General features: G+C 35.3%; 1 protein-coding gene, 2 non-coding genes and 1 pseudogene across 3 annotated transcripts in view; 1 reads left to right on the top strand and 3 right to left on the bottom strand.

Annotated features, from left to right (window-relative positions):
* The window catches only part of LOC132560096 (uncharacterized), a 39367-nt gene extending 26179 nt beyond the window's left edge, over window positions 1-13188 (bottom strand). The window contains exons 1-3 of the mRNA XM_060224748.1: window positions 13066-13188; window positions 9603-9658; window positions 3675-3738 (exon numbers count right to left, since the gene is read on the bottom strand). Of these exons, the coding sequence (XP_060080731.1) occupies window positions 3675-3738; window positions 9603-9658; window positions 13066-13188 (243 nt within the window). The remainder of the gene's footprint in view (window positions 1-3674; window positions 3739-9602; window positions 9659-13065) is intronic.
* A 487-nt stretch (window positions 13189-13675) lies between these two features.
* LOC132560094 (uncharacterized) lies at window positions 13676-24083 on the bottom strand (annotated as a pseudogene).
* Trnat-ugu (transfer RNA threonine (anticodon UGU)) lies at window positions 20440-20512 on the bottom strand. The gene has a single exon. It is a non-coding gene; the product is annotated as a tRNA-Thr (tRNA).
* On the top strand, window positions 22037-22125 carry Trnay-gua (transfer RNA tyrosine (anticodon GUA)). Its single transcript is given in 2 exon segments — window positions 22037-22073; window positions 22090-22125. It is a non-coding gene; the product is annotated as a tRNA-Tyr (tRNA).
* Window positions 24084-26395: the final 2312 nt, after the last annotated feature.

Below are 26395 nucleotides of genomic sequence, written 5' to 3'. Positions count from 1 at the left end.
ATCTAGTGTGGACCCTGTAGTGGACCCAGTATCATCTAGTGTGGACCTTGTAGTGGACCCAGTATCATCTGGTGTGGACCCTGTAGTGGGACAAGTATCATCTGGTTTGGACCCTGTAGTGGACCCAGTAGCATCTAGTGTACCCTGTAGTGGACCCAGTATCATCTGATGTGGTGCCTGTAGTAGACCTAGTATCATCTAGAGTGGACCCTATAGTGGACCCAGTATCATCTGGTGTGGACCCTGTAGTGGACCCAGTATCATCTACAGTGGACCCTGTAGTGGACCCAGTATCATCTGGTGTGGATCCTGTAGTGGACACAGCAGCATCTAGAGTGGACCCTGCAGTGGACCTCGTAGCATCTAGTGTGGACCCTGTAGTGGACCCAGTAGCATCTAGTGTGGACCCTGTAGTGGACCCAGTATCATCTAGTGTGGACCTTGTAGTGGACAAAGTATCATCTGGTGTGGAACCTGTAATGGACCCAGTATCATCTAGTGTGGACCCTGTAGTTGACCAAGTATCATCTAGAGTGGACCCTGTAGTGGACCCAGTATCATCTGGTGTGGACCCTGTAGTGGACCCAGTATCATCTAGTGTGGACCCTGTAGTGGACCCAGTATCATCTGGTGTGGACCCTGTAGTGGACCCAGTATCATCTAGTGTGGACCTTGTAGTGGCCCCAGTAGCAACTGGTGTGGACCCTGTAGTGGACCAAGTATCATCTAGAGTGGACCCTGTAGTGGATACAGTATCATCTGGTGTGGATCCTGTAGTGGACACAGTAGCATTTAGAGTGGACCCTGTAGTGGACCCAGTATCATCTGGTGTGGATCCTGTAGTGGACCCAGTAGCATCTAGAGTGGACCCTGCAGTGGACCTCGTAGCATCTAGTGTGGACCCTGTAGTGGAACTAGTAACATTTACAGTGGACACTGTAGTGGACCCAGTAGCATCTAGTGTGGACCCTGTAGTGGACCCAGTATCATCTAATGCGGACCCTGTAGTGGCCCCAGTAGTATCTGGTGTGGACTCTGTAGTGGACCCAGCATCATCTGGTGTGGACCGTGTAATGGACCCAGTATCATCTAGTGTGGACCCTGTAGTGGACCCAGTAGCATCTAGTGTAGACTTGGTAGTGGACTCTGTAGTGGACCCAGTATCATCTGGTGTGGATCATGTAGCGGACACGGTAGCATCTAGAGTGGACCCTGTAGTGGACCCAGTATCATCTAGTGTGGACCCTGTAGTGGACCCAGTATCATCTAGTGTGGACCCTGTAGTGGACCCAGTATCATCTAGTGTGGACCCTGTAGTGGACCCAGTATCATCTAGTGTGGACCCTGTAGTGGACCCAGTATCATCTAGTGAGGACCCTGTAATGGACCCAGTATCATCTAGTGTGGACCCTGTAGTGGACCCTGTAGTGGACCCAGTATCATCTAGTGTGGACCTTGTAGTGGACCCAGTATCATCTGGTGTGGACCCTGTAATGGACCCAGTATCATCTAGTGTGGACCCTGTAGTGGACCCAGTAGCATCTAGTGTGGACCCTGTAGTGGACCCAGTATCATCTAGTGTGGAACCTGTAATGGACCCAGTATCATCTAGTGTGGACCCTGTAGTGGAACCAGTCTCATATAGAGTGGACCCTGTAATGGACCCAGTAGCATCTGGTGTGGACCCTGTAGTGGACCCTGTAGTGGACCCATAATCATCTAGTGTGGACCCTGTAGTGGACCCAGTATCATCTAGAGTGGACCCTGTAGTGGACCCAGTATCATCTAGTGTGGATCCTGTAGTGGACACAGTAGCATCTAGAGTGGACCCTGTAGTGGACCTAGTAGCATCTAGTGTGGACCCTGTAGTGGGCAGTAGCATTAGCCCCTGAAGAATAAAATACAGAAGTAAAATGCACCACAACAATGTGACAACATGTACTGATACTCCTGTAAATCTAGTGTGGACTGTCAAAGTGCTAGAGGGTTTTGAGACTAACAAGCATAATCAGGTCAAAAATGCTAAATACTCCTGAATTAATAACCTTCAAAATCATATTACCAAAGACCACATTTACAGTATGGATGAATGTTTTAGGGTTCCATGTCCAATTAACACATGAAGGTAATTTATAGACAGTCCCAGTTGGACGAAACTCTTGTACCTGGAGTAAATATCCAATCTGCAACAAGAAACTGACAATTTCCTTGTACTAGGGCAAAAAATCCACTGTACGACAATCATTACCAGGAATGTTTCTCTAGGTGGGTTCAAACTCTGAAGGTGAGTGGAAAGTGATTTCATCTCTATGACTAATAAAAATGTTTTTACCTGATTCACAAACATGTGCATACAGTTATATTAGAAAAACAGGCTTCATTATAACCTCAACTTTGAATATCAACAAACATCAAATATACCAGTACTAAAAGATTGATTTTTAGCTTCGCAATATTTCACTTTGTCTCAAATATGTAAACAAATATGGCAATATATGTATGCAAAGACTTGATTTGTTTCAGTCTTACTGAACTGTAATAAGGAAAAAATCAATGTAACAACAAAAGCAATTTTTTTTTCATATACTCAAGTTTTCTTAAAATCCAGTGAAAATCCAATATGATAAATTCAACTAGTATATAGACATAATATTTTTTTCATATCTGTTAAAATTAAAGTAGCATATCTTAATTTTGCTTTAACCACACAACTTTTCATTAAATAACACATTCTGAGAATGAAAAAATTCGAAGATATTAAATAGAAAGGAACTAAATTTGATTTTCTTTCTTGTGATAACTCGTCAGTCGATATATTCATGTAATGACCTCGTGAAGTGCTATACTTGTATATAATTTTAGTTGTGAACCTATCAATTAATGTTGTTACAAATTTAATGAACAAATTAAGTTACATGAAAAAAGTTCAGAGCAAATTTGAACAGAAAATGAAAAATTTGTTGGATCCACTCAAAAGTAACAAAACTTTACCAGCACTTACCACATGGGTGTTCCTGCATAAAGTCAAAATAATTCTTCTAAAGTAATAAAAAGTTTCCCCCTGAGAAATATTTATCCAAATAGCCTCACATTCCTGTTGATCATGGAAAGAGATAACTATGAAAATTGTTCATGCTGATCATGTATTTGAAACTTTGGGACAATCAGATTACAAATGAAGTCTGAATAGTTATGATGGAAAAATTCTATCTAAAGTAATTAGAGACAACCTTTTTTACCAAAATAGAAACTAGAACGTGACAATTAGGTAAGAAATGGTGTCTGTAAAGTGAAGATAACAAATTGTTACTACCATAATTCGTGTAAAACAATATTCCAATAGGGTGTGTAACTCTTGCTAGGGTTCACACTCACCAGGCCCGACTAATATTTAACTAGTTTAAAAGTTGTCTCAAAGCATCAGCATTTTCAGTATTACAGGCTCACCTACAATTTATAATTTCTGAAATTTAACTACATAGTTACACCTACCAATGATTAATTACCAAACAGTTTTAATTGTGCTTTTTTTTGGTTAATGTTGGGTAATGTACCCTGACATGATTTTTTCTCCAAAATACTGTGTCACATGACATGCATACCTTATACAGACAGAGTGCTGCATTGAGGTGCACTACATAATCATGATAAAAGATGTTGGTATGCCAATTTACCTTTTTCAATGGCAAGTCCTTCACCCCATAATTATATAAAAGTTCTTCCCCTTCTCTAATATCCCTGAAAAAATACAAGATGCTGTCATAGAGTTATATCAACATATATGTAACTTCCAAATATCACACAAATGAATGTTTACTGTAATACCTGGGTTATATATAATAGCTTCCAATTTTACTGAATTCAAAGACATGAAAATATATAAGCATCATTGGTGTTGTAAAGATGTCATTTATATTTGAAGTTTAATAAAAGAAGAACTTAAGGGAATTGAATTTCCTGTAAGTAAGGTGGTTGTCAAAAAGAATAAAAAACTCATATGCGTGTATGTAGCATAGGGATATTCCACCCGAGGATCATAAAATATGGTGAAGAGCCGAGGGTTTTACCATATTTTGTAACCCCCAGGGTGGAATATCCCTATCCTACATACACACATAATGAAAGAGTCTTTTTCTCTCATACCTTTACCAAAATTTTGGGAAAAGGACTGTCTGTCGGCCATTATCTTCATTTTTTCCATTTTCTTAATCCGAGGTTTTTATAAAAAACAAACTGGATATTCTTAATGATCACATAATATTTTGCAAACTTTCAGTTTGTTGTCAAATTTCAAACCATTTTTTGGTATATTGCAGGATGAATATATTATTCGCAGATGAAAAAAACCAAAAATGATCTCTGTGTGAACAAGGAACGGATTTTTATAATTCAACATATAGTTTTATCATCAAAATCACATATTTGATCATTTTAAGAAATATATCAATGCATCTTTTTACTGTTTTAACATTTTTTCAAAATACTGTGACGCTGACATAACATCACCATAGTTAAAGGAATTCCATTCATAAATTCAAGGCGTGACGTCACACGATCTCCTATTCCGAGTCGCTCTCGCTCTCGATCACCATGATTCGACGACGTTTGGGTGGTGGGACATTTGTGGTGATATTTACGGTGATTTGGCAATTTTCAATGTGAGAACCAGCAAACAAGGATTGTTTAAATAATATAAATGTCTGAACATCTAACTTTTTAAATCTCGATTGAATGTTGTTTGTTGACATGACGATGACAGATGACAGCTGACAGATCGATGTAAACAAGCAGAAGGCGCTGTAAGAGTTGTCTCCCCTGAACACAGATTACTCTGCACACATGTTTGCCCATGTAATATAGAATTTTCTTACATAGCTATCTTACATGGGCAAACTCTATCCAATATGGCGGGATATGAGAGAAAAAAAAATTTAAACATGGGGCCCAATTTCAGGCTAAAATACTTAACTGAATTAACTTAACTTGAATTGAACTGGAAAATGTTTGCAAAACATGCATATGCCCTCATGTCCAAAAAAAAAAGTTCAGATAGAGCCATATGCAAAGTTAAATCCAAGTCAGTGAAATAAAAAAATATAGCTAATAATCACTTATGATATATTTATCAGAAAATTGCAGCATTCTTCTTGATCAACAAATAAAGTTTGATGGCTGTGGGATTGAGTAACAGAGCTAAACATTCAGTCTTTAACCAAAGTGAGCAAAGAAGAAAACATAGGTAATAGTGAATTATATTAAATGCGATGTTTGCAGTATTCCCCTTATCTTCAACACAGGAAGTTAGATGACTGTGGGATTTCTAGTATCTATACATGTATGTATGTATATGTTCAAGGGTTATCAGGATCTATAGTTAGGAGCCGGGTGTTTTCCCTAGAAATTGCAACCAAACAAAAAGGACTTTTTCGTTACTTTTTTTTTTAGAGCACTCGATTGGTTTTGAGGGAAAACTAGTGCATAGATTCCTAGTCTAAGGACAGAAACAATGTTTATGACATGTAAACACCCCTTGATGTGATATCAATTTCATGAAAATATCTCTTCTGACATATTCCACATATACAGAATATCAATTTTCTGTTGAGTACCACAGCATTTATTGACCCGGAGACCTCCACCATCAGGAGGAAAGTTGTGTTTCCTTCACTCGTCCCTCAGCATACTGTCAAAATCAGCAGCAAACTTGTCCACCTATTTTATAAAAATAATCTTTTATATTTCAATGCACTAACCTTGTACAAAAGAGGCATAGCATTCTATTAACCTGTTTCATTGCACAATTGATTTCCATCCTCCTCCCATGATTAACCAATCTCCCTAGCTGCCCTGTCTCTTCAGCGGCATCCATGCTGGAAACACTCATTAGGACTTACTTATGGCTCTGTAAAAATATTCTTCACATTGCAATAAACACATATTAAGGACATGATCTAATAAGTATTTCACTATTACACATACATTTACAACCAAACATTCCGCAATTCCCAAAGGGCTGTGATGGCTCAGTGGTCAAGGTCATCGACCAGAAAACCCCTCTTGTTCATCTCCTCGGTCTGAATCCCTTTGTCTTATAAATTTTCAATTAATGTGTGGACACCTACCAGTTTCTTTCTGTAGGACAGTGGTTTATTTGGGAGCATGGCCCTTAGCCAAGTGGTTAAGCTATACAACCCAGTACTACCACTAGCTAGCCTTCAATCTCTGAGTCACAGGTTTGTGACCTACATGGGGCAGCTGCCAGGTACTGACCAACGGTCAGTGTTTTTTCTCCATGAGAACTTCAGATTTCCTCAATCAAAAACATATGGCACATCCTTAAATGACCTCCGCTATTATTATTCATAGGACATAAAACTCAAAACAAAATTGGTACACCTGGGATCCTACTACTCCAACAATATTAGAGGATTACACGGTGAGAAACTTCTGATGGGTGTCATGTAAACTCTAACAAGTAAAACACATATTTATATAGATTTGTCAACCTGATAAGGTGATACAGTAAAACACTGTTATAACCAATCTATGGGGACACTTTATTTTAGTTTGTTATAAGTATAATTTGTTCTACACTTTAGATTTTAATATAAAAGAAACCTGAGGGGACTTAAAAATCACTTTGTTATGTCCATGAATTTGTTGTAAGCGAGTTTGTTGTAAACATGCCTTACTGCATTTCCCAAGGCCACAGGCCACATGCAGGAAGTATTGTCCCTTGAAAGACCTTACCATAGTCATTTTCCTCCAGATTTATAGAAAAATCTGTACCCAGAAGAGATAAGGTCTTCCCTTCGGTCACCCTCCTCTCCAGACACTTGCTCTCTCGCATAATGTAGAAGGAAATCACCCTTTTTAAAGGGTTTACTGGTTTTAACACCACGGCCTTCGATGGAATTTTTCTAATTAATCGAAGAATAATAATATTGAAATGAATATATCTACATAATAATTTTTCGAAGGTATATTAGCAATATGGAAGGCTAGTCTTTTGTTCATTCTCCACGGAATCTTGAAATTATTTGTCCATGGATGATGTCGTATCATATTTTGATCCCCATCAGAAAAGGATCCAGATTACTTCTCTGGCCATCAGAAAATGATCCCCCCTATAGTATTTTGATCCCCCTTAAGAGAAGTTATATTTACAATGCATATATTTAAGGTGATAGTGAGAAAATTTGATGATAGGTGTTATGTTAGCTGTGAAGTTGTCAATTACACCTGGCCAACCAGTCAATTACACAAGAGGATTAAGGGTAGAGGGGTCAAACCTGAGTGAGCACCCATGTGCACATGTCAGGTATACTGAGTGATCAATTAAAGTTACCTGTGGATAAATTCCATTACAGATTGATTGAGGTCATCATTTTACATAAAAGCTGTGTTTAATATACATTTTCCACTTTAAAATATATTCATATTTGCATGAATATTAAAACTTGCAAATAAATTGCTTAACAGTTATCTAATTGAAAAAAAACAATGCATGCTATACATGTATGTGTGTTGGATCATTAGGGATTAAATTTTATTTTAATCCCCCGTTTATATCTCATCATACCCCCTAGATACTATTCTGATAGCTATCATATATTGATCCCCCTTTATATCTCATCATACCCCCTAGATACTATTCTGATAGCTATCATATATTGATCCCCCTTTATATCTTATCATACCCCACTAGATACTATTCTGATAGCTATCATATATTGATCCCCCTTTATATCTCATCATACTCCCCTATATCTCTCTGATTGTTATTATATCTGTAACAATGACCCTCCTCTCCCCCTACACCTCCCACCCCTCTATTGGTATCATTTTGTTTTATTCTATGCATGTATGTTGCACTTCTTTCCTGTAAGTGACTTAATTGATAAAAATGGGTCTTAGTGTACATTATTGGTAAATAATTATTTCCTTTTTACCTCAGAAGTTCTACAATGGTTTCTTATATTAAATATATATTTACCTCAAAGTTTTATAAATATGTTAGAATAAACTAATTATATATGCATCACTAAGTGTTAATTTCCCACTCTGCATATATGTTCAGAATTGTATATTGTTTGTAAACTTTGTATTTATAATTTCGACATTAATTGTAACTAATTTTCTTATTTTCAATTTAGAAATACTACCTTCTTATTGTACGTCTCTTTGTTTATAATGATTGACCCTAAAATCTCTCTTTCATCAAAATATATCCTTTTAGGTCAACTGTTAATTTTCCCTTTGCACATATATATGCAGAAGTCTACATGCATACATGTATATAAAAATTATCCATTGAATCCATAAACTTATTTTCCATGAAGTATATTTGGGACAGGTTATATATAGAGTAATTATGTATGCAGTCATCATTTAAGCCCCTGTCAATCACTACCTGTACAGGGTAATCTGGAGCTTGACCTCTTCAGCCTAGGCTCGACAGGTGTTATGTAATCAAACCTGTACAGGTAACACAGGTATCAGTGACCAAGTCCAAGACACAGTTACCTATCATATCTCATTTCATTTATTAAGCTATAAAGTTTAAAATAAAATTCACATGGGGGATCAAAATACTATAGGGGGATCCTTTTCTGATGTGGGGAAAAGTGATCCCCGGGTCCTTTTCTGATGTGGGAAAAGTGATCCGGGTCCTTTTCTGATGTGGGAAAAGTGATCCCAGTCCTTTACTGATGGAGGAAAAGTGATCCGGGTCCTTTTCTGATGTGGGAAAAGTGATCCCGGTCCTTTACTGATGGAGGAAAAGTGATCCGGGTCCTTTTCTGATGTGGGAAAAGTGATCCGGGTCCTTTTCTGATGTGGGAAAAGTGATCCCGGTCCTTTTCTGATGTGGGAAAAGTGATCCGGGTCCTTTTCTGATGGGGGATACAGATATGATATGACAACAGTAGTGATTTAAATATTTTATGAACTAATTTAGTCAGGTTATTGAATGATCACGTCAGGAATTTATATATTAAATAAAATACATTCATTGGTGACATATGCTGCTGTTTTGATGGTCAGTATTACACATGGAAGTATTTTTTGTATGAAAAGTTACAGCATAATTGGACTTTGCCAAACAGGGATGTCTTGGTCAATTTCAATTCGTCTGTCAAGAATGAATAAGCTCTGACAGAAAAATAAGTAAATATTTCCATTAAAATTAATAAAGTTGATGATGAAAGAAAACAGTTTCATCAATAGGAATTAACATAATTTCTTTTTTGTGTTTCCTGAATGAAAATGTTGATTCTGGATATCACTAGCCCTGGGCTAGTAAGCCTGTAATTTTCACTAGCCCAAGCCAAGAATTTGGTAACGCTGGGCATTTGGCTAGTGGATTTTTACATCCCTGTCATTTTAAAGATTTTTAGGTCCCATATATCTGTAGAATGTTGACCAATTTGGATGAGAGATGGCAGATGAAGCACCATTGTAATAAGCTTCTCTGCTGATTAAGATTAAGATTCATTAGGGCTAAGGTTCAGAAAACTGTCAGAATTCAGCAGCTATGTATAAGTACATACCTTTATGACGAACTGACACAATACAAAACCCTGGAGGGTCCTGATCTTTACATGTCCATTCTTTTGCCACATCCAATGGTGAACTGCACTTTTTTCTTGGTCTCATACTGCAAAACATGAAGGTACATGTATAGGTACTCTTAAATATGTCAAAAGGTCATTCCTTTATTTAACCATCAGAAAACAGCAGATTTAATTTTTAAAATGTTACCAGAAAGATGTGTATTTGTGCCCAACAGTAATAGAACTAATTAATACAAAACTATATAGTAATTAATGAAACCTGGTGCAGTAGTCAGTTTCCACCCCCCTCCCCACCATATGGGAGGTGGTGTGTGAAATCAGCTAGCTCATTCTTCCAATCCCCAATGTGACGCTACCCAAAATGGAACGGTATATATCCTAACTGGAACATTTTTACTTTTTTTGGTGCAGAATATTTATTTTGCAGTACAAGTGAATGAAAATAATTTTAAGTGAAAATTTGGGTCACACTGAATGAGTTAGCTAAGATGTAAAAGCCAAGCCTCTCGATGTGGCTTATAATCCCTGTTTGAAAATAGAAATAAAGAAAACAGAAAAAAAGTTCGGGAAATAGTACTGTGTGACAACCCAAAAAATTTATCATTTTTTAAAATCAACGAAAAGAAAAAATGAAATAATTTTTTGACAGAAGTAACCAAAATCACTTTGAAAAGCTCTTAACATTCATAAAATGAAGAATATTATCACAAGGTTTCTCCTATATTTTCATAAACTAAGGAAATGTGTGATGTGTCCCAACTTGGGTACTCATTTGTATTGAAATACATCACAGACCTGGCTTAATTCAAAGTGTTCTATTTATAGCCATTAAGGTTGGGTATTGCAAGAATTTTCATCTTGCAATTGTGAAATTATACAAAATTTGCTCAAATGGCAGCCATTTTTGACAACAGAAAAACCCATCTTCATTGACTGCCATTTCAGAGTATTATCTAATTGTTGAAGCTGGGTCTGGTCATTACAGTAACCGGCAATATTTCAAATAGACTTGTTTTAAACAATGGGGCTTTTTCTTTAGCTCCTACCTATTAAAGAAATTTTTTTTTCATAGAAAAAGCTTAGTAGCTCAAGAAATTATATGTGAAAGTGATTTTCGGGTACAATAGTTCAGATGTTTGTTGTTTTTGTGCAAGTGTCAAACATCCTGAAATACCGGTATTTTAAATTAATATCGCGATATTATATCACCAGTATACTTATTGGAATATATTGAAATACCGGTTGTATCCTGCACCCCTAATAAACATGTATACAGCAGATATTTAGAATGAAGGTTTCTATTTGTAAAATATTGTAAAAGTGTGGATTAAAAATGCTGACAGGTAGTGATGCACGCCTGATAACGGGCGGAGTGTGTACCTCAGTGTTGAAGCACTGTGGCAGAATATCGCCAGTATGATTGATCAGGACAGATAGATGCTTTCTTTTGTATGTCTCGCGCTGGCGAACGTATTTGTAAATAAACAAGATAAGAAACAATGTATAAGGTAGATCAAAGATGGGAAGTTGATAACGGGTACTCCTATTCGCACGTGCCTTCATAATTAGATGCTCCAGGGGCTGGGTTATTGGTGTCCAATAGGGACTAGGCTGAAATTAAGTATTTTGGGTATTATCCAGGGTTTTCCATAAGAGCCGGTCGCCGGCCAATTTGACCGGCTACTTTGATCATTTGGCCGCCGACACCAATCAAGTTCCGTAATAATGTTCCATACACGACTACACGTATATGGCAGGCCAGACTCCTACTTTCACTGCACAGCCTACTACTAACAAAATTATGGAAAACCCTGATTATCTATAATAAGACAATAGCCAGCAGAAGTCTAGTCGAATCTGGGATCGAGTAGCTAGAGAGCGTTGGGAGTGGAGATGTGGAGACGGGCAGAGTACCGTATAGGACCTGCTCCGCGATGGAGCGGGCCCTGGCCAAGTTGGCCCATGGACATTTGTATAAAACTCTTTGATATGGACGGGCAGGTGTTTAGTTTTTGTCTGCCTTACACAGGTGGTTATTTTTGGTGCCACGACATGCTGCTGTATGTCGATTAGGAACTATCTTTTGTAATGGATATCAATGCGAAGTACTAACTATGGAAAACCACTATACGATGAAATAAACATTTCGGTCAACCCAAGTAAACACTGTGTTTAGTCATTGTGTTACAAAGACTATAAAATGTTTTATCCTCTTTAATGAAGTCATTAATAGTATGAATCCCATTATTATACCAAACCCTATTGAAGACATGTTTTCATTCAACTTTTATTTCACTATTAAACCAAATTGGATCTTCTATAATATGTGTTTTATAAATTTTGCTCGCTAAAATAGTGCTATACCACACTTTATTTTGACAGCTCTTTCACCTTTTCTATTCTCATATTAGCTAATCTATGTCTATCAAAAAAAGATTCTATAAAAACTTCCCAATTTCCAGAATGGTTATATATCCTTCTGTTCCAGGTTACTTTTAAAGCAGTAATGTATGATTAAATATGTATCATTTTAAGCCCCCTTCCAAATATTTTTTAATTATTACATCTCTTTTGATTTTATCATGTTTACCATTCCATAGATACAATAAAGAATTAGTTTTTCTTTCTCTCTTAAAGTGATTCCTTTGATGTTAGAGTTATTTCTTAAAATTATTGATTAAATCTCTGCACACAAAATAAAAATATAAGATGAAACCGGATCCCCCTGACGACAACCGCGTTCAATGTTTGACAAATTCCCCCCTAAATTTATTGCTGATTTATTATTATTCTGAAAAAGTTTAATCCATTTAATCATGTAAGGGCCAAATTTTAAAAAATTCAAAGTCTTTGTACTAAAATTCCAGGATACAGTCAAATGCCTTTTCGAAATGAATTAAAAGTAAAAGGCCAGGAATATTGTTCTATGCATTTCATTACATCATAAATCAACCGTGTATTTTCACCGATATATCTGCCAGGAATAAAACCGGTTTGGTTATTACTTACTAGTTTACTTATAACAGTTTTGAATCTCTCAGCAATTGTACCAGAAGCAAGTTTGTAGATAGTGTTCAATAAAGTTATAGGTCGCCAGTTAGTTAATTTATTACGTGGTTTATTACCTTTAGGAATACAAGTTATTATACCTTGTTTCTGTGTTATTTAAAAGTTCTGAAATACTGAAGCTATAGTTAAGTGATCTTAAAATAAAGTGCCCTAAATTTTGCCAAAACATTTTTAAAAACTCAACAGTGAAACCATCAGAACCTGGGCGCTTATTATTTTTCATTTTCAAAAGAGTATTTGATAATTCAATAAGTGTAATTGGACGGTCGATATTCAAAGATTCCTGTAGAGACTGTTTGGTTATATTGTAGGATTCCAAAAGAAGCTCCGGGTTAACGTTTTGTAATGATCTATTTTCTTTATATAATGATTTATAATAATTTTCAGTTTCTTTAAGAATTTCAGTTGGACTAGAAATTACCTTTCCATCATCTTTGTCAATACTTGGAATAATTTTACAAGTATAATTTCTTGACTCTAGACCACAGAAATATCTAGCGGGTTTTTCTCCTTTACCAATCCGTTTTGCCCGTGAGCGTATCATATTGCCTGAAATTTTGTGTTTTCTTATTTATTCTGTCTTTTTTTGTCCCTAAGTTCAGTAAAAAAAAAATGGTATCCGGCCCTGTTTTCTCAAAGTTCCTAAATTCATTCATTGAAATTCTCTCTCTTTCATTAGACTTTCTTTTTTCATAAGTTGAAAAAGAAATAGTTTTACCCCTGAGTTCCATCATAAGTGTTTCTAAAAATAACTGGTCATTGATGCGAAAGGTAATTTCGTCAAGAGGAATATCATTTAAGTTATCCATATTGTAAACTGGGATAAAATATTGTCGCTTTATGTCATTTTTTGTTGATTTAATAACATCTAAATACTATGGGTCAAATAGAAGTGAATTATTAAAAAATAATTTATGGTTGCTGGTTCTACATGTAAAAAGCCTGCACTATAATGTGCCTTGACTGACTTCTTCACATTATTAAAGGAATTGAGTTGTATTGTGTAAAAGTACATCATAACGAGAAAAAACTTACTGTACACGTGGAGAGACATCATCAAGAAAACTAACACCTAAGCCGTCAGCTTCCTCTCCCATTGCCTTCTGTGCTTCAGCAAATTCTTCATTGCCTATGTCTCTGAAATATCTAAAAATAAATCATTAGTTATGACCAAATTACCTATGGTAGTAAATATGTGGAGGGTGAGGAGCTGAAAATGACGTGTTCATGTTAAAAAACCAAGCCGATGAACATCTGAGCTAAAATACTCCACTGACTGACTGTAGTGTACAATAGTTTCCAAGGACTTCAAGTCTTGAATATAAGTGTATATGTATGTCATTATTATCTCATGAAATATGATTATAATTCAAAACCTTTAGTTTCCAAATATGTAAGATCCCACATAAAAAAATGTAATTATAACAAAGCATTTAAGTCTTACTTCATTTCTTGTTGGAAAGAATCTTGAGCTGCTCTTTCTGCTAAAGATTTGGCGACAGACTCTACCAATTCTCCAGCCCTTCTCTCCATGATTTTCAAATTCTTCTGGCCGATAGTTTTATATTGTGGACAGAAAAAAAGTTGTTCACCCTGTCTGATCCACCAAGGTTATCAATCATTGCTGAATTAAAAAGGAGGAGATATATGTCAATGAGTGTATTATGAAATGTATCAGTGGGGAGGGTGAGGGTCGCTAACTATGACATTTAAACTGTATTACAAAAACAAGGAAAACACTGGCAAAACACATTTGTGCCTATATGTATTACATGCATACAGGGTGTTCTGATGATGCTTAGTTTGATAATGGTATTCCTTGTTTGTTTCAATGCAATTATAAATATCATTGATGTTATGGTTCTCATCACCTCCCCCTCTGGGGAAGTGTTTACACAAGTTCGAGACAAGGATGCTAATCATACAAATAATTAAAATAGATATCTTGATGTAATGTAGGCTATTCTGATATTAGCTGGGAATGCTTAATTACAGAATTTATAACTGCATTATGATAAACTCATAAACAAAAAAAGCGTCAACAAAACATCCACATGTAAAGTGCAGTAGAAATGTTTCAGCGTCAATGTGTATTAGCTGTAGCTACATAAATGCATTTTTTTTAGTTCTGTATTGACGCCTGCAAGGAAAATAAGTTAATGAGTCTACCTAAATATATATCAATATTCCATGGTAGATATTGTCGTGCACCTCTAATATAAGCAATTGACTATTAGTACTTACCATTTACAAGCTTCGTATTAGCCGTGAAACAAGGCATTTCTTTCCTGTTACCAACTCTGTGTATGCTCCCGAATGGGACTCTGTTGATGTGCGAACAATCCGGGATTTCACATCTGACGTAAAGGAAACCGCTCAATCATTTTTGTAATTCACTCACAACATTTTGTTAAGTCAAAGTTACAGGCCCGAGACGGAAAGCCTTACAGAACTTTAAATTGGAAAGTAAAACTCCTTATTCAATTATTCTGCGCCCCTCTTTCCAACTCTGATTATAGGATTCACGCGAGGCAACCTCTGGATCCAAAACAACTTCGTCTTTCACGCAGTAAGGATAATCGTTCTGTATGCTTTTTTAACCTTTTTTTTAAACTGTCCCCTCGCGTTCCGTTCCCGCTCTTGGCATTCTACCGCCACTTTTGTGTGGGCCGCCATGACATCTTCTCTACATGACAGAAGAGCTCCACACGAACGACAACTCTGATCACGAACGTCAACTCTGACTTCCGATAATTCACGATCTATAAAACATCCGCATTCGTCGGGATTATAGCCGGAAGTGGTCCATTAGGGTTGGAATACCTTAAAAGTTGTTTCATACATTTTATTCGATTTTTCAAATAATCATTTCCCGCCAACACCGGCACAGATGAATGCATTTTGTTTCTTATTATTACAATATGACAGAGGAAGTTGTCGTGCAATGACATCTTTTAATCAAAGTACTGAAAATACTGAGAGGCTAAACGTGTTGAAAAATGTTCATAAATAACCGCTAAGCTATATTACTTTCCACATACTCCTACACTTTGGAATGCAGAAATTACTAAAATAATTCTTTAATTCTTATTTCAAATTTGACGACAATAATGTGAATAAATCAAAATAGGTAAAAAAAATAATAACAAAATACACACAACCATATATTTGAAACGGGGATGGGATTTGGGGCAGAGGACGCTACGACACCAACTCAGCCAGGTTCAGTTCATACATATTTATTCAGAAATAGATGAAAACCTGAAACAATACAACACTATATTAGACGTATTACCATAGGACACAATTTCATCAATACTATAAGATAACAATACCATCACAGATTGGACTTTACATTACATTACAATGCATTACATTACATTATCTTAAAATACTTGAAACTTGAGATTACTGATGACTTTACAGACAATAGTTTAATTATAATATAATCTTTGTTATTGGTCATGATATTGTGAGCTAACTGGAGATTGAAAAGTTGCAATTACTATCCTATCAATATGAGGATTTAGACAAATCGAAAGGACTTTATACCTACTTCTTATTTTTGAATGTATTGCAAAGTAATAGTACTTACTTATTATAATTATATTTGTAGTTGAGGAAAGTAGATAAGGTATACACAGCATTTCAGATACATAAAAGTGTAAGTAATTACATTAAATGTATTTACATGCCTATCTTCCTTGAAGTATCATGGTTAGACTTTTCTTCCAGTGATTATGTCTATAAAGGCATAGTTCTATGAGATTAAACCAGACTTCCATATATATACAAAAATTACAATATTTTCACTATAGCTACTACTATTTCTGATCTCCAATGCATTAGATAATGTCACCATGACACGCTAAATGAATAAATATGTTATGGAAATATTTCGTTTTAGTTAATTGATAATTATAAACATGAATATTTTGGGGGTGTTTTTATACGCGGTTTGTTTGAAGGGATATTTTCATTTCAAGGAACTTTGATACACATTAACAAACCTTGAGAAATCAGCACAATCAACCTTCATCAAATAAACTAAAAGGCAAAAAATATAAGTTATAACAAAGTCAACATCATGATCAGTACAGTATTAAAATACATCATTTATAAACCATGAGCACCAAATGTACCTTGCCTACGAAGCGCAAACTTTTTATCTTCAAAAACTTGAAAAGTGTCATATCGGCGGGTGTGCGCAGTCCAATTTTGTGACGTCTAATGAGGTAAAGTGATGTTATATATTCAGACGATCTTGCCACAACGACAAGGATTAAAGCAAAATTGATGTTCTGTTTGTAAGTTTTGTTTGTTTATAAGTGCTGTTAGTTGATCATTCAAACCAAGCCTCCAGACTAGCTTCTTATCATGGCGCCAACTCGCACGTACAGTGTTCTGTACGATTACGTCATGTCGAGAATTCCGTAAAAAATATTGTTCAAAATTTATCAATAGTTCACTGTGCTTCTTGTTTGAAATATATAGTAATTGTATTGTTATAAAAAAATAAACTAATTTTGGATGCTTTTAAAATAGCGATTTGAAAAATCGCGGCAATATTTACACCGAAAATTGCCGCTAGAGGGCTCTAACTCTTTTCGATATTTCAGCCAATGAGAAGGCCAGGATCGGTAAATTTTGTCTGAAAGGCCGTCGCAATAGGCTATGCGTACTGAGTACGTTTAGCCTAAAAAATGGGAAAAAATACTCATCAATGTGAGGCTTGACTTTAATCAAGGATAAACGTGATTGATTAGGTAAATCCGTTTCCATCGCGTGTGATTGCTTGGAATTTCGTATTCGATGTCAAGAGATTTAATTTCTGAATTGCGTAATCGGTTATTATTTCCTTTGAAAATAATAAGCCGATACTTGTATTCAAGAAAAGGGTATACTTTTAAGATATTCTAATATCGGTGAAGGAATGAACACGGATGGGAAATGTCTGTCTGGGCTTTTCTCTGGGACTGTACGTGACTTAGTTCACTGATGTCATGTGTGTATATGTTTTCTGATTGGTTGTTGATGTGTGAAAGCAACCGCAAGGCCGGAATTCGAAGCCGGATCGATTTAAGGATTGATGTGCCTGTTTTGAACTTTTAAGGTGGATCGCTAAACAGTTTCGTTGATATGTACCTACTTTGAAGTTTGTGCATTTCCAAAATTCCTTTGCGACAAAAAACCATCAATAAAAACAAAAACACGAATACAGAAGTACTGATTTACCTGTGCATCAACAGAATTACATATATTTTACTTCAAGTAGTCCTTGACAAGATACATTACTAGTTAATCCTATTTGACAATTTTTATTTTACAGTACACAATTTATGAGCGCCGAGATGTTGCTATTGTTTTGTACACGCTTATTTTTATCACATTTCATTCTTTTGGCAATATACATTTTATGAATTATAGATTTCATAGTATGCCTGCGATACATAGGTAATACAACTTCATGGTTTTCACCAAACCCAAGTAAAACACCTTCCGGTTTTAAAACTGTCTGTATTTTTGCTGTCGAAAAAAATACAGGTGTAGTTGCCAAAGGGTATATATATCACGCCTTTTGTTCACGCCAAGCGTCAATGAATTATAATTATAACACCAAGGCCATATCTAAGTGCTTCGTTAATACATATGCCTATTTTATGCTATTGGCGGGTTGCATATCAAATCTAGGGATTTTAAAGTACAAGTACAGAAATCAGAGGATGTATAATGAGCCACTATGTTGCAATCTCATTCTGATAAGAAGAACAACATTCAACAGCAATTGATGTTTTCTAAGAGAAAATACCACCTTTGCAAGGGCGATGTTAGGTGGTAGACACTGCTGGTGAACCTTTAGTCCCCTAGGTTTACCGTAACCTGCATTCAACGTTTTAATTCAATCGAGTAGCGACATGGTTTGCAACATTCGAGTGACTATCAGAAAAAGGAAAATTACGAAAATCGTTTGATAATGGGGCTAATGCACCTCATCATCATTTTCTGGATCACTTTCGATTAATTTGGATTTTCCTCAGTTGCTTCCCAGTCTTTAAAGGTTGTACAAAAGACAAGTCTATAACACATCTTACTAAAATCTTAAGAGTTGGATACAGTAGTGCTAAATAACGAATTTCACTGCACCAAACAGCTGTTTCGTCCTTCTAGCTCTAGTGTATTCAACTTTAGATTTGTGTTAAAGGTGCTTTTAACTTACTATCTTCTGCGAACATAGCGAGATGCTTAGCAGGGATGTGTCTTACCGCCTGACGTGACCTCGCTGGTAACATAGAAGGTCAATAATCTAAGTAAGGAGATTTAATGATAAGTCGGAGGTTGGGGCACTCAAGGAACAAGCATTTGCACAAAGACATCTCAGTTTGTCGCCAGGATGAAAACAACAACACGATAACACCAACATTATGTCAGCATCATCATAATCTAGACTCAAATTCAATCAAACTAGTGAAATATATAAACACAAAATAAATTAACATGGAGAATCCTGAAACAGTACTAGGAGAATAAAACCAGTTGAAAATGAATGATAAGGAAACTGGTAGAAAGTGCTGTCATATGGCAGACATATTTTACTAGATTTGAAAACTACACCTGGCCCGAGGAGCACAAAGGTTGTGTTGCGGTTTATTAGTGAAGTGTTATTTCCCTTTACTTCCTACACCTAAGTGTGATGCGATGCGTTAGTCGTGTCTCTTGAAATCCAGAGAATCCAAGGTGTTCGTCAATGGCTCAGTCAATGCTCATCGTATCAGATTAAAATGTATAAATATATGATAATTCATACTGATTGCCAAGCTCAGTTAGTGATTACGGCTGATACGTCAGGATGTATATGCAAATAATAGTTACTACCGCATGACGGCTTGATCTGAGCGTAGGTTTGTTTCTTGCGAGACAATCAATTTCCCTGATACGTTTAGTGTCCATATGTGCTGATGGAAGAAAGTTTAGTGTTTTTACCGTATTTACTGTAGTAATAAAAAGAATACTGATAACCTTGTGCACGGAATTCTATACAAAATTGTCCACATACATAATGTACACTTCCAGTAGGCTCTTGATACCATATGTAATTGCACATTCACATACATACATATATATATATATAAATTGTTTAAAAGGTAGTTGTTGTCATGGAGATTAACAAACTTGGTAAATATGTAGGAATAGAATACTTCGGGTAATTTCCAGTTATTATCTACATCGTAACAAACAGCATATAAACTGAATTGTTGTATTGCAGGATTTTACCTTCCTTCTCCGGGGGTTTGTTTGGATAAAAGGCTTGATAACAGCACAGCTAGATAAAGGTAAACAGTGGCTAGTTAAAATTTGAAATTGTTGCCACGGACATATTAATTCAAAAGATTTCAACCTGACCTCCCATAACAATGCAGTTGTGAAGTATAAAGATTGTTCCCAACTTTGTTTCATTTAATGCTTTAAAGTTTTTAACAACAACTAGTTATCTCTAACCAGCCTTTGAACAACCGGGACTAGGTGTCAAGATGTTATTAAGGATGATGATAAAGGTTACTTCACTATACCTGGTAACGGCGGAAGACAGTGTTATGTGATATAAGTGGGTTGAAAAATCCGAAAAAGATATAATGTATCGCTGATGAACCAAATTTAAAGCAGAGAGAAATGAATTGAGCGGTTTCAGACTCAAAAACCGTTTTCTTTGTTATTGGTCATGATATTGTGAGCTAACTGGAGATCGAAAAGCGGAGTGCGTCACAGGCGTGAATGAACTCTTGTTAAAAAGATGTATAGCCTCCAGTGAGAATCGAACTCACGACCCCTGGTTTACAAGACCAGTGCTCTAACCACTGAGCTATGGAGGCGGTTGACACATCTGTAAAACAATGTTGATATAAATACATCAAAAAAGTAACAGCTGTGACCCTGGAGGCCTTTTCCTTTGAATAGAAATCAATAATTCATTGTTAAACCTTTGTTTTGTTAATTGTTATATATATACGTCTGTCATTAATATCCTGTCATTTTCACATTACGGCCGAATATTTTGTTATTTCAAAAATACTCAGATTCATTGTAAAATCGTAAAGATGATATCAACAAGCAGATTACCTTGTAGTATATATTCTAATGGAACTCATTACAATATTTCTAGCCTCCAGTATGGATCGAACTCATGATCCCTGGTTTACAAGACTAGTTCTCTTTTTTGCCTCTCTTGAAACTGAATTTTATTCCAAGCAAATAGGACTTCCGAAGTCGGGGCCCCAAAGGCTTCCCACAGTACATAAAACAAAACTTTAAAAAATATTACACCACTACCACGTAAGAAAACACAGACATTTAAAGTCAATCTTATAGTTGACGACTTTAAGAGTTAATGTACAGTCACTGTAATCATATTGATAGGGCATACTATTCTAAGACTTCTGAGCCATTTGAATAGTCAACTGACTTCGAAAGTTTGTTGCCAGTAACAAGATATTTCTTGAAAAGATCATATTTCTTCTTCATATAATAGAAGATTTTGTCATAAATCAATTTACTTACGAAATGTATAATTAGATAAAGTCTCAAGAATAATTTTGGACATTTGGTTTCCCACCAGATTACGCCTTTTGAGAATACAGAAACGTTCTACCGCTAAAAATAAGTTGATGAAAAATGAATTAGCATGTCTAACTATTATTATAAGTAAGGACTATTACATTGCAATACATTCAAAATAAAGAAGTAGGTATAAAGTCCTTTCGATTTGTCTAAATCCTCATATTGATAGGATAGTAATTGCAACATCTTGGGTATTTCAAAGGTTTTATTTAGTCAACTTCATCATAGAGCTATTTATCATTTGGCTTGTTGGCGATAAATATATGGTTGTGTGTATTTTGTTATTTTTTTTTTTTTTACCTATTTTGATTTGTTCACATTATTGTCGTCAAATTTGAAATAAGAATTAAAGATATAAAATCGCTTAAAATAAAAAAAAAATAGCCTCTGGTTCTCTTATTTTAGTAATTTTTGCATTCCAAAGTGTAGGAGTATGGGAAAAGTAATATAGCTTAGCGGTTATTTGTGAACATTTTTCAATATGTTTAGCCTTTCAGTACTTTCAGTACTTTGATTGTTATGAAGGTGCTTCTTTATGGATCAAATATCGTTTTGTTATTTTGATTCGACTCCATAAACATTTTAGTTTAGTATTAATATTCAATATTATATAAAGATAATTGACTAAAATAATGTATCCCTTAAAATGAGACTTTTTTTCTATCCCGGTTTAATTTATGAAAGCTGAAAACCAACTTCCTCATACCTAAAGCCTGGCGACTCCTGCGGCATAGTGTAATAGATGGACTGCACGTAACTTTACCAAAGATTGTATATCTCCCGTGATAGCTCAGTTGGTAGAGCGGAGGACTGTAGTGGTTAATTCAAAGCTATCCTTAGGTCGCTGGTTCGACTCCGGCTCGCGGGATTGTTACATTTTTAATATTACAAATCATCTTCGAACAATGAAAATAAAACTAACGTTCTCTTGACACGTACCTAAACTTTTTCAAAGAAAGACATGAATTCTCAATATAAGATACTACCTAATAAATGTTGACAATGACCTAATGATTAACACATGGAATCAAATAGATAACGGTTTTTCTTTGTGTACTAAAAGCCAATATTCGATTTGTATAATTAAGCCTTTCCTAGCATTATGTTAGCAGTTTATCAAGCATAAATGTTTAACGCCCAACGTGGGGCTCGAACCCCGAGATTAAGTGTCTCGTGCTCTACCGACTGAGCTAGCCGGGCTGTTACCATCTAAAACACGTGCTAATCGATTCTACATATCAGATTAATACATTATATGAAGCAAAATAATGCTACACTTTGAAAGATGTTTAATATCTCTTATTCGGTTTGTATTTCTCTGATAATTGATAGGTGTTAGGTATTATTATTAACACAGATGTCTGTTAAATGGTGTAAATAATTTCATATCAAAACACATTATCGTAAGAGTATGTACATATAATCTTGAAATTGTATTTACATATGAATACAACAAGGACAACATAACCGCGGGCACGTCCTATTGATAATTATCACCACATTTCTGTCCAGTCATGTTAACCACAAAGTACAGATATTTATTTTACCATGAAGGTGAGTAAAGCTTATACGTCATTTTGATTGAAGATAAGCTTATCTTCCAACACGCGTGAGTATACATTTATTGTTTATCAGATATGAGTTAATCACATCCCTGACAATTCTGACAGAGAAATCAACGAAGAGAAGATAAAACCATATAATCAAGATTTCCTTTACCGATAAAGACTGTTAAAATTCATCAAGGAATAATTTAAATACACATTCTAGGTTTTTTTATAAACTTTAATAAAGCTCTCGTTTTTTCGTAAAAGAAGAAGGTCAAACTGTGTCTTTTGTTTTCAAAAAAGTGCTTACCACCTATTATCGCTAGCCAGCCTTTGGACAACTTGAGTCTGGTGTTGAATGCTCATCATCCTCGTTACTCTAGAGTTTACACTTATTATCACTCTCTGAACCCTTTGAACATGCTATGGCAAAATTGACGATTCCATGTGCGACCGCTTGTAGACAAAACTAGTTTGATGTACATCAAACGAATCCCGAGGACGCATAACGGTATGTTGTAATGGCTTTGAAATTGTGTGTTGCTCCTTAGGGATCTTAAAATGCAGCGTATCAGCTTGTGATCGGTTTTTATTTTTTTTTCCTGGAACATTACTTCGCATGTGCATCAATTTTGCCATTTCATATTCCAGGGATGTAGAAAGCGAAAATTGTCTCGTAACCCCTAGAGTATCGAGGATGGATGTTCATTTGTACGATGCAGTTAACGTGCATTGCTTAGCTCTACCTAACTTTAAAATTGTTATGTATATCTTTCGTACAAAACTCTATTCTTTGCACAATTGCTCACTGATGACTTTTTGCACGTGACACTGGCAACAATGTAATTTGTACATGTTGAAGAATATTGATTCACTGGTCAGTTTCTGTTCATAAAAGATAACAAAGTCTCATATATCATCAGACAAATCCAGTTAGACAATCATATTCCAAAAGCTCAAATAAATGCATGTAAATTGTAAATCAAGACCAATAAAGGCAAACCTACACCGACATTGCGTGTGGGGGTCAATTTTGCTGACCGGCGCTCCCCGAAATGGCCAGCATGCATCTGATACTAATGACCTCTACGTCTGACATCTGTCCTCTTCCTATTCCCTATACCCCTAACCCTCTACCCCACTACCCCTAACCCATACCCTCTATCTTCTACCCTTTACTCCATACCCTCTACCCCCTACCCCCTACTCCCTACCACCTACCGAACATTTTTAACCATTTACATGACATGGCGACCTGTTGCGATCCATTTTTGTCCATTGTGCGTCTCTCTATACTTGTGTTTTTTTAACGATGAACAATTTGTTATTAACAGGGTTTGTTATATAACCTTTCTGGAGATGATGAATTTCAATTTGCAAAGTAAGGTTACTGCGACCTAATTTCTAAAAAGTTGTCACGGAACAATAAAATCTGATAAAAGTAGGTCAATGAAAATTGATGCCTTGGATTAACAGGTGCTGAACTTTGATTTCATATAATTAGACCACTGAGATTATTTTACTACAAATGTTATGTGGGCAATGAAAATGGACGTCATGGCGAACATGATAAATAAAGGCACTGTGACCTTCTCTTAAAAATTGAATTTGGCCATGAAACTGACATTCAAAATGAGAAAAAGATGTCAAAATTGATTGTTTTTTCTCAACATTAGGTCAATGTGACCTACTTTAGGAAGAATCATCACATTGAAAATTGATATTTTAGATGAAGAAGAGATCCTGAACTTGAAGTTTGCAAAATGAGGTCACGGTGACAAAAATCACAGAATAATGAAAATGAACATCCGGGGTGAACAATAGGATGGACAATAGTTCAAGTTCTTTATTACCTTGAGTCGTGTGACTCATTGGTTAAAGCAAACAACACATAGACGATTTACAAACATATAACAATATACAAAAAACACAGAAACAACACAAACCCGGAGAGAGTAAACTAGGCTATCAATTGCGGTTTTCTCTTAAAATGTAGGCTGCCTTAATATATTTAGACAAGTTTGTTATTTCTTTTGTATTGTTTGCATTTAAGAATTCTATCAATTTAAACATACTAGGTTTTTATAATAGTATCTTTTCAAAAATTTTCTTCTGAGGTTCGAATAACAGGGACATTTCAATATAAAATGGAATTCGTCTTCGATATCATTCAAATCACAATTAGAACATATTCTTAAATTTCTTGATATATTTTGATATCGGCCTTTTTCTACTTTTAGATTATGAGAAGATAGTCTTATTTTTGTAATTTCTCTCAACAATTCCCTAGGTATTGATTTTTTTAGATAGCTTTGTAAATCATTATCATGATAAAGATGAGTATAAATTTGTCCTTTCGAGGAAGTTCTGATTTTTTCTTTACAATCTTGTCTAAACATATCTAACATTCTTTCTCTGATTATATTATAATGAACATCCGTATTGTTTTCTGACTCCCAAATATAACCTAAACCTAGATGATACAGCTCATTTTTTATATTTAAAACCCATTTGTCTTTCTTCTCCAACATATCATCGTAGCATGATTTCAATATACAATTTTCGGTCTTTTCCAATTTCATCCAGTACTTAATTATACGCAATTTTCTAGATACCATCAGTGGGAACCTACCAAGTTCCAAATAAACCATATTATTACAAGTATTTTTCCGCACACCTAAAAGTCTTTTACAAAACATCATGTGAATTTTTTCAACATCAGGTGCCTTATGAAAACCCTTTATTTCTGACCCATAACTCAAAATACTATTAACGTATGTATCAAAGACGGACAATTGGGTTTCAATATTAAAATACTTCTGTAACTGCAAATAAAGCTTTGCGTCCTTGCTCTGCAATTTTTTGTTGTGTTTTTCTAAAAGTTCCATTGTAATTAATTAACAGACCCAAACAGGTAAATTCATTTACAATTTCTAATTGACAACCGTCATAGTTCCAAATCTCGTCATTTCTCAGAATGCCACCATTTCTAAAAACCATGATTTTTGTTTTACTTGAATTAACAGTTAAATCCCATTTTTTTGTATACGTATTTAAAGAATTAAGCATATCTTGTAACCCTTTCGGCGTCTCCGAAAATATCACCATGTCATCTGCATACATTAATAGAAATAAATTTAAGGTCTGTATTTCAATGGAAGGACAGTTGTCAGTTAAAAAATGCATTTCGCAATCATTTACATAAAGAGAAAACAATATAGGTGATAAGATTTCCCCTTGGAACAATCCGTTTTCACAATCAAAGTAATTAGATAATGAGCCATTATGCTTCACACAACATTTAACTCTACTATACAACGATCTTATTAACTTTAATAATTTTCCATCAATGCCTTCCTTTATTAATTTATACCAAAGATTCTGACGATTAACGAAATCAAACGCTTTAGTATAATCTACAAAGCAGCAGTACAATCTTTTCTTATTTCTCAAAGTACGATTAATTATTGATTGTAATGCAAAAATAGCATCAACAGTGGAGTGATTCTGCTTGAAGCCAAATTGAGCATCGGTAATTTTACTATATTTTAAGTCAAACGTACCAGTCTATTATTAATTATAGACGTAGAT

This window comes from Ylistrum balloti, unplaced genomic scaffold (genome assembly GCF_031769215.1).
Source record: "Ylistrum balloti isolate Yb309-2 unplaced genomic scaffold, AGI_CSIRO_Ybal_v1 Utg371012, whole genome shotgun sequence".
Taxonomy (NCBI): domain Eukaryota; kingdom Metazoa; phylum Mollusca; class Bivalvia; order Pectinida; family Pectinidae; genus Ylistrum; species Ylistrum balloti.
The sequence above is the reverse complement of the archived record's forward strand: the minus strand, read 5'-3'. Positions and strand labels throughout refer to the sequence as shown.